At 37.9% G+C, this 17,698-nt stretch overlaps 1 protein-coding gene across 1 annotated transcript; it reads left to right on the top strand.

The window, feature by feature from the left end:
* The first annotated feature begins 1,527 nt into the window (after nt 1-1,527).
* On the top strand, nt 1,528-17,696 carry psap (prosaposin). The gene is made up of 14 exons (XM_039674036.2): nt 1,528-1,696; nt 5,406-5,539; nt 5,626-5,700; nt 5,779-5,904; nt 7,989-8,177; nt 8,308-8,454; nt 8,557-8,613; nt 12,987-13,139; nt 13,319-13,411; nt 14,854-15,031; nt 15,139-15,302; nt 16,065-16,145; nt 16,732-16,839; nt 16,965-17,696. The coding sequence occupies exons 1-14, from the start codon at nt 1,666-1,668 to the stop codon at nt 16,998-17,000; spliced, it is 1,572 nt and encodes a 523-aa protein (XP_039529970.2). The 5' UTR covers nt 1,528-1,665; the 3' UTR covers nt 17,001-17,696.
* Nucleotides 17,697-17,698: the final 2 nt, after the last annotated feature.

Raw genomic sequence — 17,698 nt, forward strand, 5'->3', positions numbered from 1 at the left:
AAGAGGTGTTCAATCCTACACATGCATCATAAGTAATAAATGGGTTATATTTGATATAGCATTATTTTCTGACAAGCTGTTCCTAGTCAAACAATTTTTGATAAAAAAAAATCTTATTAAATGAAGGGAGAAGCCACACAAAAGTGATTGTTCCAAGGGCACTTTGATGAAAACTTAATAACACCATGGTACTATACTTTATATACTACGTAAATTGTTGTATAAAATGGTTTATGTGCCACATATACTGTATAGTAAATGTCCAAAAAAACATGGCAATATAATGGTGATTTTGTAATTGTAGAAATGGAAATGAACATAACGTTAAAATACAGTTGGTCTTTTACACAATGGCCTTTGGTGGCGATATCACCAATAGCTGGTCATGTTATGGTTAACCCTAACCCGCTTCATATGGATTATGCCACTAATATCCTTGGCTTTTTTTTATTTTTATCAGAAATTAAACAAAATTCATGAAATAACAAAATGGTTCTGTACAAAAATATCAAACCTATTTTTTTTAACCTGATTGTAATATTGTGAACAACATATGACATAAATTACACTAATAGTTTGTTAAAGTCACAAATAGGCTACTGCAAAAAGACAATTAAAGTGATTTTTAAAAATGCATTTATTTGTTGAATATTAACAGAAAAGCAGTAATAATTGAATGATTTACAAAGAACGACTGAGATCACGTTGTATTTTCACATCACATTCTACACAACATACAAAAAAATAGGACAGCTAACAAAGGGAAAGAAAAATAAGTTGTAGCGTAGGAGTTTTTTTTTATTTTATTTTATATAAGACAAAAATCCTCCAATAAAGAATACAAATATAGGCTTTGGGACTTTTTATCCCTCTCAATGTCTCCAAATATATTAGAATATATTCCAATATCAAATATATTCCTCTTTAAAAAATAATAATCATAGAGGATTTTTAAAAATTCTACTTTGTGTATGTAAATCTGAAACAAAAGTAACAAATTATTTAAGATACATTTTAATCCTTAATTAATTCCAACTGAATGCATCATTCCAGAATCTGTGCACCACTGAAAAAAAAAAACATTAATTGGCATATTTGACATCAATTTAAATCCCTTATTCTTAAAATACTTATTTTGCAGGGTTTGTATGATTCTGTGCCTCTACATTTAGGGTTAACAGGAAATGAAACAAAATCGGTTCTAATTTGACACAGTTTTTTCTTATAATCACAGAAATACAGGACTCTTTACAGGTCCTGGGAAACGTAAGTAAACAATTCCTCAAAAAATTTTGTATTATTGCAGGCTATCACTGAATATTTCAAATGTTCCTTTACTCATGTAATCGTTGGTACTGGAATACGTTTGATTATTTTTTTCATACATTTTAAGGAGCAAATTAGATGAACCACAAAAAGCATAAGGCTCAATATGTTCCATGAGTTTGTCCACGAAATGATAAAGGTCTCTCTGGTCATTTTCATTTTCCCTCATAAAGCCACGCCCCAGTCACGCGGTCAGCTGACAGTGAGAACAGCATAAAGCCTCATCATCATCACACGACCTAGCGCTTCACTGCAGCACAAACACCATCAACAGAACCCAAACCATATAACGTACAAAACACGACGCTGCTGTTCGACAGAAGCGTTTCCGAAGACACGATGCTTCTCACGCTTCTCTTTATCTCCACGGGTAATATATATTTTGGTTTTACTGAGCTCCACATTATTGTGTGTATTAGTTCCTTGTAAGAAGTGTGTCATAGCTGCAGTTAATGGCGGCGGAAGTGTTGTACGTCATGTAACTTAGGTTACCGAAAGTCAAGCAAATTGGAAGTGTTTATCTTCGAATAAAAGTCTTAAGTTATTCTTCTGTTCAAGAAAACCAGAATAAAGAATCTTATCTAATAATGGCGATATTGAAATTGTGTTCCCGTTTTGTTTATTGACGTGCTGTGCTAACGCTAACGATTAATGTAGCTGTTTTTAAACAACAGACTCTTATGGCGTTCCGGTATTTTTAAAAACATACACGGCATTATTTATTTGAGTTTACTTATCTGATATCTGCTTTTTTTGCGCAGTCAGATCTTTTTAACCTGTCTAATCTCTTGACTGGTGAGATTGAATTTTTAATATCTGCCGATTGTTTTGTCTGAAGCCATACAAATGTAAATAGGTTGGGTTATAATAATAGTCACGAATGTGCTATTACATTTTAATTTCCTTTTTTGTACTTGATGCGAATCATATCCGCATTATGACTCATCACTTCTCATAACGTTCGTCTCGTGCATGATCGATTTAAATGATTTCATCACCTTTATCTCTTTTGTTTTGAGCTTTGACAGACTACAGTGTCTCAATGTTGACAGTACATGAAACTTGTTTATCAGCGTTACCTTGATGCTGATGCACTCAGACTGTCTTTAAACCGAGATCTGACCAGTTAAATGCGTTATCATTTGCATCTAAGCAAGTGTTGCTTGTGTGTTCTCACTCCCAGGTATCAGATCTCTGCTACATCAGTAGTTGCCACATCCTCTTCTGTGTTCCTCTTGGATTTCTGCTTGCAGTCACAGTTTATCTTATCATCTTTTTGCAGAGAGGTCTGAAAGTCTTTCTTATGTGTGGTCAAGTCAGAGCTTCTAGTTTGTGAAATGATTTATTTAAAACCACACATGTCACAACCAAAGAATGTTCTACTTCTTATTGACATTACGTTTTCTCAGTAATTGCACAAGAGGAAGCTGGAGACTATTGGTCAAACAGACCCGGAGTATGACTATTTATAAAAGTATAGTGCTATGGCATTTTGAGTATGTGATTGTGTTTGCTCTTGGCATATCACTAGGATCACTTCCGCATTAATCCAGGTCTAATTTTTAATTGGCTTTTTGCAGTTCACTCCAGTGAAATTTAAAAACGTATCCATGTACTCAGTCTCCATTAAAATGATGCATGCATGTATGGATTTATGAGATGATTTGAAAAATGTTGTTTAGAGTAGTGTCCTGTCATTACTATTTACATAATCCCTCAAAGAGTCAAATCACACCAATCAGACTTTGGGTACTTGCCAAAATGCCGATATAGCCAATAAGTCACAGAAATCATCGTTTTGATGATCAGTTGTCGCTGTCATGTTCAAGTACTCTTGCGCATCCCTTTTAAGAACACCACGGTTTGTTAAACCACCAGGCTTTCACTTCTGCTCTGCAGTTCATATCAGTTGTCAATCAAATCAGAAAAATATCTTAATTTGTGAGAAGTTGCAGACTGTACAGATTATGGGTTTGCACCATGCAGATTATGGGTTTGCACCATGCAATAAACATATGGCCTAAGAACTGGCTGTAAAACTGGGTATCATTCAAGTAATGAACGTGTTTTGCCCTAGACACCATGTACTTCCATTTTACCAGCACTTATGATGCGTCCGGAAAACAGGCTTCAATCACACTTGCATAGAACGTTAAATCTGCTAGATATCGGCCAAAATGCCCACCCCTTATTTTTCATTGGTATTGGTATACTTGGTGCCTTTTGTTTTCTTTGTTTAAAAAGAGTATAATTTGGGAGTACACAGTATGATTTTTGCTTTCATACATTTAAAAGAATAAATACATGAAGAGTTCAGATGCAAAAGCCTCTAAATGCCATTTGAAATTTTCTTCTTAAATGATGATTTTTATCAAACTAGTATATTTAAGTTCAGTAATTTCACTTAAATGGCAATGATAATTACCTATTAATTGTTATTTAAGTGAAATTACTGAACTTAAATATACAAGTTTGATAAAAATCATCATTAAAGATGAAAATTTCAAATGGCATTTAGAGGCTTTTGCATCTGAACTCTTCACATATTCTCTCTAGGGAGAAAGTGTGGTCACGACTTGTATTGTGTGCGAGTTGAGTACTATACAAGCTCCAGATCATTTAACCCGGTTTAAAACATTTGTGAAATCAGCCTGATTTCGACCAGTGTATAGGCTTACCCTTATTGCCACATCATGCACAACAAAGTCATAGGTTAGATCAGTGAATATTATAGCCTAGTGACTTCAACCCTACAGTTAAGCACACTCGTGCACACATACTTTCTAGTTGTGTCATTATTCACTACAGTAATACACTTGTGTTAGTCATTTGTTAGTAGTGCACTTCCTATTTCACATCTGGGTTTTGTCAACTTGTCTTTTGTACAGTCAGGTATAGAGGCTGAGCTGGTGGAAACTGGATCATAAGATTGCTCACCCTCATAGTTTTTGTCAGTGCATGTGTCATGTCAGATGATCTTGTCTACGAATTTCGGACTAGAGTCTGCAGAGTTTTTTTTTCCAATGGTAATTTCATGAGTGGGAAGAATAATTCTACACATCCGAAGCTGCCAGTTTGATTGTGCAACTACAGTTTAGTTTCTGATCCGCTCAAAGTGGAAAGAAATCTGCTGTCACTGGCTTCACATGAGCCTGTTTATTCCTGATTTTAGACTCTTCATGTCATGGAAAGTTTTAAAGGAACTATAATTAGCCATTGTACTTGGTGGAATTGGTATTAACTGGCTTGTTAAGTTCTCCGGACTTTCCACTTTTGTCAAAACTCTAAAAAAAAAAAAAAAAAGTCCTCAGACTCCCCACCCCCTTTTTTTTTTCAAATCCAGTTTCACTTCTGTAATGTAGCTTTAACATCTTAAACTAGTCTCAACTAGTAGAAAATCTTTTTTTCCAACTGCAATTAGATTTTACAATCAGTGCTATATAAGAGGATGCAGATGATGGTCATATATAATCATGGTCATAATGCTTTGAAAAATTGATATTTGAGTAGAAGACCTGTTGTTGTTGTTATGTTTTTATTTTATATTTATTATGTGCTGCTGTGACCTATAAATTTCCCCCCTTGGATTAATAAAGTAAATCAAATCAAATCAAATCAATCAAAAACAGTTCAGCTCAGATAATCTGATTGTGAAAGCCTAAAGTTTGAATAACCTGTTATAGGTCACCTGAATGTAATTCTACCTGTATACAACGTTAAAGCAACAACAAAACTATTAGAAAACAAAACATGTTCTAAAATACTTTATTTTTTAGGCTGATCAGATGAAAAATATGGTACAGATAGGCCTAGAAGTGCTATTTACGTTTACATTTATTCATTTAGCTGACACTCTTGTCCAAAACAACTTACAATTGCTAAATATGTCAGAGGTCGCATGCCTCTGGAGCAACTAGGGGTTAAGTGTCTTGCTCAGAGACACATTGGTGTCTCCCAGTGGATTCGAGCCCAGGTCTCTCACACCAAAGGCGTGTGTCTTATCCACTGCGCCATTACCACCCCATTTTTGAGGTTGCATGGGTCAGTTGTTCTGAACCTATCCGATGTTTTCTTGCTAGCTGTGGCGAGTCCCCTGTTGGGTACGGAGCAGTGTGCCCGCGGTCCCCCCTACTGGTGCCAGAATGCTAAGACCGCTTCTCTTTGTGATGCCGTCCAGCACTGCCAACAGAATCTGTGGAGTAAGCCTCAGATGGTGCGTTGACCTGATTCTCAGAAGCTCTTTAGTATGCCAGTGCTTAATTCATGAGCACTAAGTGTATAAAACCTTCTTTCTTGCAGAAAACTGTGCCATGTGATCTGTGCAAAGAGGTGTTGATGGTGGTGGAGCAGCTTTTGAAGGATAATGCCACAGAGGTATGTGAACATGATAACACTGGCGTGCCGTTGAGTGCTTTTAATGGAGGTCAGAGTCTAAATTCCTGTTGAATCTAGAGCGAACTCCTCGGATACATGGAGAAGGCCTGTCAGCTGATCCCTGATGAGGGCCTGGCTGGCCAGTGCAAGGAGATTGTGGACAACTACTTCCCCATTCTCATGGGCATCATCCAAGGAGAGCTGGTGAGCTGAGTGCTTCCCTTTTAACTGAGTAACAATTTCTCTTTTAGTTGATTTGTGATTCATGCGTGGTGAGTGTTTGGTAACAGTACTTTCTATACCCCTTTCAAACAAGCTGTCTCAAGCTGTTATAAACCTATTTGCTCAATTAAGCCCAAATTTTACTTCTGTTTTTACGGGTAAACGAGGCTCCGCGTACAGTACATGGCTCAAATTTCTTGAAGTTTCACTTTTAGTAACAAGTCAGTAGCCTATATTTTAAATGTTATGTTCAATGGCTTTTTTTATGATGTGTAGGCCTAGGGCTTGTTTATTATTAATTTATGGACCGTTTACTGGACACGTTTACATTAACACTTTTTAAGTCAAAATTAGCCAATTAATTTACTCGCCCTTAAGTTATCCTAGGTGTGTATGACATTTATTCTTTCAGGCAAATACAATCGGACTTGTATAAAAAATGTCCTGGCTCTCCCAAGCTTTATAATGGCATTGAATTGCCAGTTTTTTCCATCCATCAGTGTTTCACATGGCTCTAGGGGGCTAATAAAGGCTTTCTGAAGCAATGTGATGCATTTGTAACATATTAAAGCTGCAGTCCGTAGTGGTTTTTTTGGAGTTGTTATTATTATTGTTTGGAGTTATTGTATAAATTATTCAAAATGCATATTTCAGATACTTAACCGGGCACTGTTTAAAACTCTCTGCTTGCCTTGGCTCGATTCAAAGCGGTAAGCTTGTAATGTTTTTAACTCCAATGGTACTGGTGGATTTCCGCTGGAGATTACGAGCATGTCATTACGTCACATCTGTACACATAAAGAAGTCAAGCCTTTTAGACTATATTGTGTGTGAGGATGTTTGAGGTGGAGATGTATAGCCTTTTCTCACAGCTCTTGATATAATTAAACATCAATTTGATGGCGGATCCAGAGAGGTTCAAACAACAATCACCAGTGATAACAGATTCACCCGCTTAAAAATGCAAAAGACTTCGTTGAGACTTCAAAGTGGCTACAGAAAAAGAGACTGACACCGGACCCATGCAAAAACAAGGATAGTGTCAGAAGGACATTACATGAAGTCCCACAATGCTTAGTTACTTTGTTAACATTAACAATTTGAGAATTAAGTATAATTTCATGGTTTTCCATGATCTAATTTTATATTAAATTAATTAAATAAAAATTAATTAATATTTAATTAAATTAATTTTTTTTATAGATTAAATCAGCACGATTTACTGCAATGTTGGAACCAGAACAAAAGTGGATGTTACTTGTTCAGATGACATTTTGCAGTCTAATTACACCTAAAGGTCAACTTATGTCAGAAGTAGTGTAAATATCCATATGTAGCAAGTAGTCTAATCCATATGGTCGTTTGGCCGAAAGCTAGTTATTTTACTTTATAGAGTTTTAAATATGGATATTTTTTAAATATTATTTTATCAGATATGCACTTTTCAAAACGATATAGTTGTAATATGTAACCCTAACATGACTCTGAAACGTAGCCTTTCTAAAAATATAAAGCTAAACATTAAATGTGCAAAAAAAGAAAACTAGTACTTCCAAGTCGATGAGCAGATCTTTTAAGCGACTATTCGAAGTCTGAAAATGACTATTAGTATCGCAGATGCCGATAATTTCATCCATGGTAGGATCTCATTCGAATATTACATCAGACCTTTGGGTGCACCAATAGAGTTATATATTCATAACTACTTCATCAGAATGTTGATTGTGGCTTTTACAAAACCAAATAGAGAAGTTGCTCTAACAATGGAATCATTGTTCTCATTAACTGCAATAAAACAACTGGGGAGAAATTGAAACTAAAAGCATACATTTTTATGACTCCAAATCTAACTAAAAGCTTTAGTGTGACTAGACTGTTAAATTGCCAACTATCTTAGCAGCACTAGGCCAAAGCAGCCTTTATGTAATTGTCTCTCACTTCCTGTTGAGCCTCATCTGTCATCAGTCACAATCCTCTTTAAAGAACTGAAGGGGGTCAGTGTATTCAGCTGCAGATCCTATTTGAGTGTTTGTTTTACAATGCTTCTGTTGTCCTTCATCTTGCAGGATGACCCCGGTGTGGTGTGCGCTGCTATGGGTCTGTGTTTGTCCCAGCAGGCAGGTCTGGCTAAAGCTCAACTCATCTCCAACGAGATCCCTCAAGTGGACCTGAACCAGAATGAGCTCAACCCCTTCCTGCTTAACATCCCCCAGCTGCTCTACCCCCAAGAGAAAGTCAAGGAGAGCACAAAACAGGTGAAGCTATCAATGGGTTAAAAAGCCATGGGGATTCTAAGTGTTGAGCTTGATGTATATTATGCAGTGTGTCCATGAATTTGTCATCCTGCATGTTCCCTAACTGGCTGTTTTTCTCTTCGGTGTGCAGATGAGTGGAGATGCCGTGTGCAATGACTGCGTTACGTTCCTCACTGACACTCAGGAGGAGGCCAAAGCCAACGCCTCATTTATCAACTCTCTGATCGCACAAGTGGAGAGCCAGTGTGACCTTCTGGGACCTGGCATGTCTGACATGGTGAGAACATGAGCATTGAGTTAATGTAAAGCTGCCATCCTTTTTGCATTGCATGTCTGGTACATATCTTGCTATGTTTTTTTTTTGGTCTTTTTTCAACAGTGCAAGGAGTACATCGGCCAGTACGGCCCACTGGTCTTTCAACAGCTCATGTCTATGGTAAGTCATTTAGCGTTTTGCATGAAATGTCTTCTCATTTGTGTTGGCATTTCAGTAGTTTCATTCTTCACTACCAAAATGGAACTTGAGTTCAACTCTTGTGGCACACTACAGTGAGTTATAAAGGGGTCATATGAGGGATCAAAATTTAATTTACTCATCGCAGTGTTCTATATAATTTCCTGAACTCTTTCTCCCCAGTAAAATTGCTAGTTGGATTAGTTTAAAAATTAAACTCTTTTGCAGATCTCTAGCAGGTGACCACATAAATATTACAGGATATACAACAGGGTTCCATTTAAAGGTGGAATAGCTAAGATTTTTGCATTAAAATATCACAAGGCCAGTGTTCTATATTTAGTTAAGATGATAACTCACAATATTCCAAATGTTTCAAACAAGGTTTAAATCGCGAGAAAATTAAGATTTTAACCAAGGAAACGGGGCGTATGAGCAGGGGTGAGCTGGGAGTCGCGAGTCAATCGCGTCATATCCGCTTACCTCGGTTTCCGCTCGTACTACGTGCAGTCCTGGACAAATGCGGTAGTTGTAGTTGTGCGTTAGCGTCTATCAAGCAACAAACGTAAGCTTGTTTCGCGCATTTGTTATGGAATGGAGCACAATTACTCTTTTCATTTATTCTCGGAATGTGAACTGTTGGCTATAAAGGGGGTCGCAACCCGGACAAGAAGCGCTGCGCCACGTTTAAGACGACTCCACAGTAACGCAGACCGGACGCGCACTTTCTCATCAGTGTATGGCCAGCAATATTGTTGTTTAATGACAGAAAATGAAGATAATGTCTGTTCTATGTTATGATTGTACTGTACAATTAAATACAATCGTTGCTGAGTCTGCATTCTGAGAACTTTACCTCAGAGCATCCGTTCACTGAATGAATTGAGAATCTCACCATCAACATTAGCGATTGTCATTCAAGCAGCTGATTTCTGTAAATGACTGCGAAACTAAATGCATATTGCAGCATAGGGCGAAGTCAGGATCCATTAGCAACGATTTGAGACAAAAATAATTAATTTTATATAAAACTATGCTGGGCACCGCGGACAGACGCTGAATGGCGCATTATTATAGGTAATAATGTGTTCGAATTTTAAAGATGTGGTGCCCTTAATGTTAATTTTGTGGAACTGTAGCTGTGGTTGAATACTTGCACGACATGAAAAGATGTGTCAAATGTACATTTAAATTGATTTCATTATGGCACTAACTGCTATCATGGGTTTGAAAAATGAAGTATAGGCGAGTCAGGTGCCCCAAAACATTCTGGGTCTTTAAGGGTTAACATGAACTAACAATGAATACCTCTAAGCATTTGTAATCACAGTTGATGTTAATTTCCTCATTTACGAACACATTAGCAGATAAGGCTTTTGATTTAAATCATATTTAATGGACGTAAGCTAACCTGATCAATGAAGTTATTTATTAACTAATGGTCACAAAGGTTAATAAATGTACTGTAACAAATGTATTGCTCATTGTTCGTAAATGCATTTAACAACATTAACTGCTGAAATGGGTAACGTTCGCAACAAGTTTCCATTTAAAGTGCATGTGCCATTTAGAAACTTGGCCGAAATTGATGACGATTAATCTATTGTCACGGCATAATGCAGAGTTTGCGCCTAGGTTGATACTGAGTGGGATCAAAACTGTTGATTTAGTCTACAATGCAAAGAGGATGTTTCTATTAGAGGCATAAGTGGCAAAAAGCATCCTGGTCAAAGAGAAGGTGGAAAATGGTCGTGAAAATGAATTCTGATGGCTGCATAAATGACTAGCTTTTATAAGTGGACCGCAGGGGGAAAACACTATTAAAATATGTCCCCTTTCATTTGTAAAGCTTGTTGGAAATGAACAAAGCTGCTTCTGTTCCCTTTTCCTGTTAAGACTCTTCTTGTCTGCCAGCTTAATCCACATCTCTAATCACTTGTCTTTTTTTCCCCCCTATTCTTTACTCCCACCTTATTTTTGTTTTTCTTCTACTTGTGGTTTTGTTTGCTCTGGTCTTCAGGAGCAGGTAGGTTTCTCTGAGCTGCTAGTCTTTTAATCTGTCCTCTAATCACCTGTGCTGTTTTCTAATCCAAGTGACCATTGCTAATCTGTGTTGTGTAGAATAGCCACTCACACGCTCTTTAAATAGCCCTAACCTTCAGGGTTTGATTGTAGATGTAGTACCAGAGTGATCTTCCATTTATCATTACATTCGTCACCCATAAAACACTATCTGTGAGAAGAGTTGGGAACTATGTACTGGTTCTCATTCAGTAACTGGTTCTATTAAACAACATTATTAATTTCATAAAGGCCATGTCTTCATTCTTCACCAGAACAATGGATGCGACACTAACATTTTCTTAACCGTTGGTCGTGCACACCATGTTTGCAGTTTAACACTTTATTTGCTTTTGTAGTTCTGAACTTAATCCTCCAAAGCGCAATGGGTTGTGGGTAATATCAGAGTATGCACAGATCCACACTTAAAAAAAAAAACTGTCAGAAATAGTACAAATTGTAAACGACTGATCGTTTAACCATAAATTCTAGGATGGCTATTCTGCACATTTGGACGCTGGGTTTGAATTGGTCTTGCATATACTCCCTCAGTGACCGAATCGCTCTAGACTCTGAACGCATCTTGACTTGGGGCCTGTCCCAATACCCACACTTACAATATTTCCACCTCTCTTTGCATAATGACGTATTTCTGGTATTTGGCCAGTGTTCAAGTGGGTTTGCAAAACTCTTGATTTATCTGATGGGACACTTTTCGCACTGTAAACTTGACTTGATCACTATTACACATTTTGATTTAATACTGTAAATATCTGAACAGTCATCAATAGGTAATGGGCAACAGTTTATTAATTGTGGTGCTTTTAATTTAACAAATCATTGTCAAATGCATCTCATCTCTGCATCAATAACGTGCAAAACTTTAGGTTTACTGCCAAATTAAACGTAATATCTAATGCAAAGTTTTCCTCAATTTCACAATATCAGGTCAGGCGAGTTCTTAAACATGAAGATGATGCACTCAACAGTGATATTAGATATAGTGTGGTGTTAATGGCATAGAGTTAAGTTTTATCAGACATGGGACAGTCTTAGCCACTTGAGATGACATGCACACAACCGTAAGTGCAGATGACCACAAGTGTGGGTGTTGGGAAAGGCCATTAAGTTGCGTTTGTGTCCAATTACTAAACGTATTGTTAAAGGGATACTCCACCGGGTTTTCATATTAAACACTTATATATTTTATATTCTCGTCTCAGTGCGTGCACTCTATCGCTCTGTATTGCCGCAAAACTATGTTAGCACTTAGCTTAGCCTAGTGCATTAAATATGGGCCAAAAAGAGAAGCGACCAAACACTTCCTCGTTTTCCCTATTTAAGCAGAGTTACTCGATTAGTGTAACTCGACCTAGGCTGGTGACACAAAATAAAACGTGTTTTTCTAAGTGTTTAAAATTGATGACTATATTGTATGGCGGAATACCATAAAAAAGTGCTTTAGAGCACTTCAACTTGGCGCAATAATACCTTCACTCGTGAAAAGTCCTCTTACCGGCTCCCGCTTCCTCGCTCTCCCCCTCCCTCTTATTTCCGTCAATGCAGCCAACGTGACATGCGACAAAGCGGGAGCCGGTAAGAGGACTTTTCACGAGTGAAGGTATTATTGCGCCAAGTTGAAGTGCTCTAAAGCACTTTTTTATGGTATTCCGCCATACAATATAGTCATCAATTTTAAACGCTTTGAAAAACACGTTTTATTTTGTGTCACCAGCCTAGGTCGAGTTACACTAATCGAGTAACTGTGTTTAAATAGGGAAAACGAGGAAGTGTTTGGTCGCTTCTCTTTCTGGCCCATATTTAATGCACTGGGCTAAGCTAAGTGCTAACATAGTTTTGCGGCAATACAGAGCGATAGAGTGCACGCACTGAGACGAGCTGATGCATACCTCTCTCGTCTCAATTAAGGGAATAACATAGTTTAATATGAAAACCTGGTGGAGTACCCCTTTAACTCTATTATTAGAAAACTGATTAACCGTTATTCGCTTAACCACATGAGTTGGATGAACAAGTTCATCAGATCACACTTGCGCACATGTATGCGTGGTAGTCCTCAGGCTGGCAGGGTGATGTGGGAGACTGTGGGCATGAAGTAGAGCAGGATCATGGGTAATCGGTCGGTCAGAAGTGCGCTCCAATGGATGCTGCATGATGCCATCCTGCTGTTGTAAAAGCATGAGATCGGTCCGTGCATGCCTGAGATTTTGCTCATGTTGACCCAACATGGTGACGTGTAATTCTCAATGAATGTGTATCTACCATTCCTCCAGCAACCCAAGGATATCTGCGCTCGTGCTGGCTTCTGCCCCATGAAGAAGTCCTCTGTGCGCATGGAGAAGCTGATGCCTGCCAAATCCATCTCTGCTGTCAAGATGTTTCCTGCAACCAAAATTGAAATGCCTGTCGTATCCAAGCCTGCTAAGGTACAAAATATAGCTTCTGCATTATCAAAATTGAAGAAAACAAATTCTAACATATGTGGGGATGTTTCCTACTTGTTAATGAAAATGAACTGGCTCTAAATATTCAAGTCAAACTCGAGTGTGGAAGCTGTGTCAAACTGCAGGATATTTTCTTGATGCACATTCATTTGTTTTGACAGAATCTGGTGCGAGTGCGGGACTCCCCTCAGTGTGCCCTCTGTGAGTTTGTGATGAAGGAAATTGAGGGCATGATTGAGGGTCAGACATCTGAGGTATGAAGCCAACATTGACAATCTGTTATTTTCCGAGTTTAAAAAAAAAACATTTCGATGCTACAACAAATAACGGAGTATAAGTAGAATGAATGCATGTAAATTAGGCAAGCAAAACACCAGTGAGATAAAGGGTTGATTAAGCCAGCGAGATGACTTTATCAGCAGGTGGCACTGATGTAATAAGGTCTTCTCCATTCATTGAAGAGAAAGCAGATTTATTGAAGTGTAATGGCATGCATGCTGGTTTTTGCAGTCAGGCGATTAGCCAACAATCTGTTGCAAAAAAAGTCCATTACAGTTGGAGACTAACAAAAACCAGTATGAGAAAATTGTGTTTTAATTTGCTTTCGTTTATCTTCAAAACAATTGGGGCATGTACCATGAAGCTCTTGGTTGATTTGGCTGTCAAATCGAAACCAAAACTGTAACAATCAGGCTTTATCACAGATGCTGGTCATCAACTCTGGTATTGATGTTTAACTAAGAAGTGTGTGAACATGAAAGTGGGATATCAGTAGCAGTAAATTAATGTAGGAGATGTTCATTTTGTTGACAATGGTCCAATTTTGGCTTGACCTCTTACCCAGAACAAAACCTGCCTCCAAACAGGTTAGCTGTGGAGCATGAGTATGGCGTTGAATGCTGGTATAAGACTTCATGGTACTTTCAACCAAGGGTTGGAACAAACTAATGGTGAAAAATTAATATGACGCAGTCCCATGGATTTGTCCCTCATTGAAAGTCTACCCAAAAATATACATCACAATCAAATCAAACAACCTAAGGTCTAGCTTGAGACCAAGGAGCAGAACCGGACCACAGAACGTTATAAATTATTTTATTAATAAAATGACTATAACGTTTGAAGAAGACGCATGGGCGTCGAAACGTGTGTGTGTGTGCATCACATTTTACAGAAGCACAACTGATGCCAAAAAAAAAAAGATAAAAAAAATATACATAGATTTTTATTTATTTATATATATATATATATATATATATATATATATATATATCTATATATATCAATAAAAAATTTTAGAATATATATATATATATATATAATCTGTTTTTTTTATATATAGTTTTGTTTGTTTGTTTTTTTGCATCAGTTGTGCTTCTGTTAAATATGATCTGTGTGCGTCAACCAATGTGAATAAAAACCTAAATTAGTTGAATTAAATACTTGATTCATTTTATACATGTATTGACATTTTTGCAGCTGATGTGTTTTCTGGAATTGACTTTCAATGGAGGGACCGAAATCTCAAGTTTCATTTTAAAAATATCTTCATTCATGTTTCGGTGATGAAAGTCGAGTTTAGAACGACATGAGGGTGAAAAATAGTTTTTGGTTGAGCAATTCCGATAGTTGCTTTAAATCTGTGACTCAAGTATACAAGATTCCCCTGTTGAAGCTGACACTTGTGTGTTTTTAGGCGCAGATCGTGCAGGCTGTGGAGAAAGTCTGCGATATTTTGCCCTCCTCAGTCAAGGCTCAGTGCAAGGACCTTATCGAGACCTACGGGCAGGCCATCATTGAGCTGCTTGTTCAGGAGGCGGATCCCAAAACTCTCTGCTCTTTACTCGGACTCTGCAATGGGGTCAGCCATGTCCGTAAGTGATGCGTTTGTTTTCAGCATAATGCTCTATTTTGTTTCTCCGTTGGATGCAGGGTGGTTACATTTATTGTCTTGCTATTTCTTCTTTTACCGGTCTCGCAGCTGTAATGGAGAAGGAACAGTTTGAGGCGGGTGGTTACTGTGACGTGTGTAAGATGGCAGTGCGTTATGTGGACGGGATCCTGGAGCAGAACGCCACTCAGGAAGAGATTGAGGAGGCTGTGATGAAGGTCTGCAACTTCCTGCCCGAAGCAGTCAGAGATCAGGTACATCAAACCTTTCATGCTTACATCCATACTTCACTTGCAGTATTTCCAATACAAGAACAAATGATTGATTCAAATTAGTTAATTTGCCAGCAACTAAGCTGTTATATTTGTGGATTTCATTTTAATGGTTTAATTAAATAAAAAAAAAAATCCAAAGCATGTCTAATGAACTGAATTCATGAACTTTAACATTTTAGTATTAATGTTTACTATAATAGGCCCATTTAAAATTAGCATAAATTGTCTTTTAATTTCTGGATTTATGAGTTAATGTACCTGTAAATGATCAAACATTACATGAATCACAGGGCTCTAAACATGCAGTCTAACATTCACTTCTCGCATCTGATTTGCTAAAGCTTGTACTTGTTAGTGGGTTGAATTGAACCGCATTGAGAATCCGCCATGACTACCACAAGCCTAAAACACAGTTTGGCCGTACACTGATTGCATTACAAAGCCCCAACTGTCATTAGCTGTTTTTTAATAGAAATTGAATCCATTTAGTTCAGTTACAAGTACAACGGACTCTACAATTTTAAACTGAAAGCGTCTGCTCAGAGTCACAGCAGGAGTCAGATTTCACTTTTGTTAGGAGAGATGACTGGAAAGATCCTGAGCATCATTATAGGCCTATATTGGTTATTTGCTAACGATTTTTTTTTTTTTTTTTTCACAACCCCCATGTTATGGCAAGTATGTATATTTACTGGTGTGAAAATATCCCTACGGTGTGTGTGACCGCTCTCCTCTCTGCAGTGTAACCAGCTCGTTGAGCAGTACGAGCCTATGCTGGTGCAGCTGCTGCTCCAGACACTCGACCCTGACTTTATCTGCATGGTAAGATTTACACTGCACACTCAAGATTAGGGTTGGGTATCGAGAATCAAGTATCAATTGGAACCGGGACTAACTTTTCGTTTTCCCGGAATCGTTCAAAAGTTAAAATTTCGATTCCTAGTTTCGATATTCACAAAAAAAAAAAAAAAAAAAAAGTTTCGATATTCACAGTCCGCCGCGCGGAAGAAGAAACTGCTGAACAACACCAACGAAGAAGCATCTACCAGAAGTGTTGGCATAACCACGCGAGTCGAACATGAGTAGCTTACGTCGGCGATCCAAAGTGTGGCTTCACTTTTCTAAAAATAACGAAATCTCGGCAAAATGCAAAATTTGTGACAAAAGGAGTACTTTTACAGAAGGAGTATTTCCTTCAGAAAGACCGTTGGTTAGCAAGGTTAGCTAAACTTTTTTGACCCTGCCTCTTAAAAGAATCGGAATCAAGAATCGTTAGGAACCGGAATCGAAACAAGGAATCGGAATCAGAATCGTTCAAATTCAAATGATACCCAACCCTACTCAAGATGAAGTCATGTGACCAAATAATGAGCGTAGACTAAGCTCTTGTTGTTGTTGGTGGATTCAGAAGCTGGGAGCTTGTCCTGAGGTAGTGCGGAGGCTGCTGGGAATGGAGCAGTGCAGCTGGGGACCAGCATACTGGTGTAAGAATGTGGAGACCGCCGCCCGCTGTAACGTGAGTATTGCCTGTCCGGCTCCAGAAGATGCCCAGTCATGTTTGGAGCATATAATGTTTTCTTACAAACACTGAAGCTTCATGTACATCACAGCCTGTTGTGTGTGTGTGTGTGTGTGTTGTAGGCCATGGACCACTGCAGGCGTCACGTATGGAACTGAAGGATGAGGAGAATGTTCCAGAGCAATCTTGGGAAACTAAAGGAGAATTACTTTAGCGCTGTTTTTTTGTTTTGAAATCAATACTTGGGTTTTCTTTTTAATAAGTGACATTTTGAAATCGATCGGTCACATCTAATTTAACAGCCTTGTTTCAGGGGAAGAAAGCTTTTACTGAAAGGACGCGTACACTTTTGAGGGGGCAGGGGTTTGGAGGGAGGTGTAGGTATATGAGAAATACTTGCACTGAAACTGGAATTTTTTTTTTTTTTTTTGTGCAAGTTGTACAATCCTTCTTTAAATATGCACATAGCATATATGTTGCGAGATAAGTTTAATGGAAATAGATTGTGCCTTTATGTAAGAGGTGGTCTGAGACCCCTGAGAATAAAGATGACCTGATTTAGGATGCTCTTAATATCCCTGCTTCACTTTTTAACGGCAAATACGCCTGCAAGGCCAGTGATTTAAACTTCCTTTTAATGGGTGATGTTTTGGTCCTAATATAAGTTGATTCTCTAACTTTGTCATTTTGTATCTGTTATTAATGAGCTGATGGTGACATTCTTCGTTTGATCCACTAATCCCTCACTGATTGATCAGACACTGCTCCCTAAATGTCAGATTTTATCCTTGTGCTTCACACTGTCCAGACTGAGCCTTTGTTTTTAAAAAAAATAAAATTAAACCTCAAACCCCTT

Source organism: Pimephales promelas, chromosome 11 (genome assembly GCF_988280905.1).
Source record: "Pimephales promelas chromosome 11, fPimPro1.hap1.1, whole genome shotgun sequence".
NCBI lineage: Eukaryota > Metazoa > Chordata > Actinopteri > Cypriniformes > Leuciscidae > Pimephales > Pimephales promelas.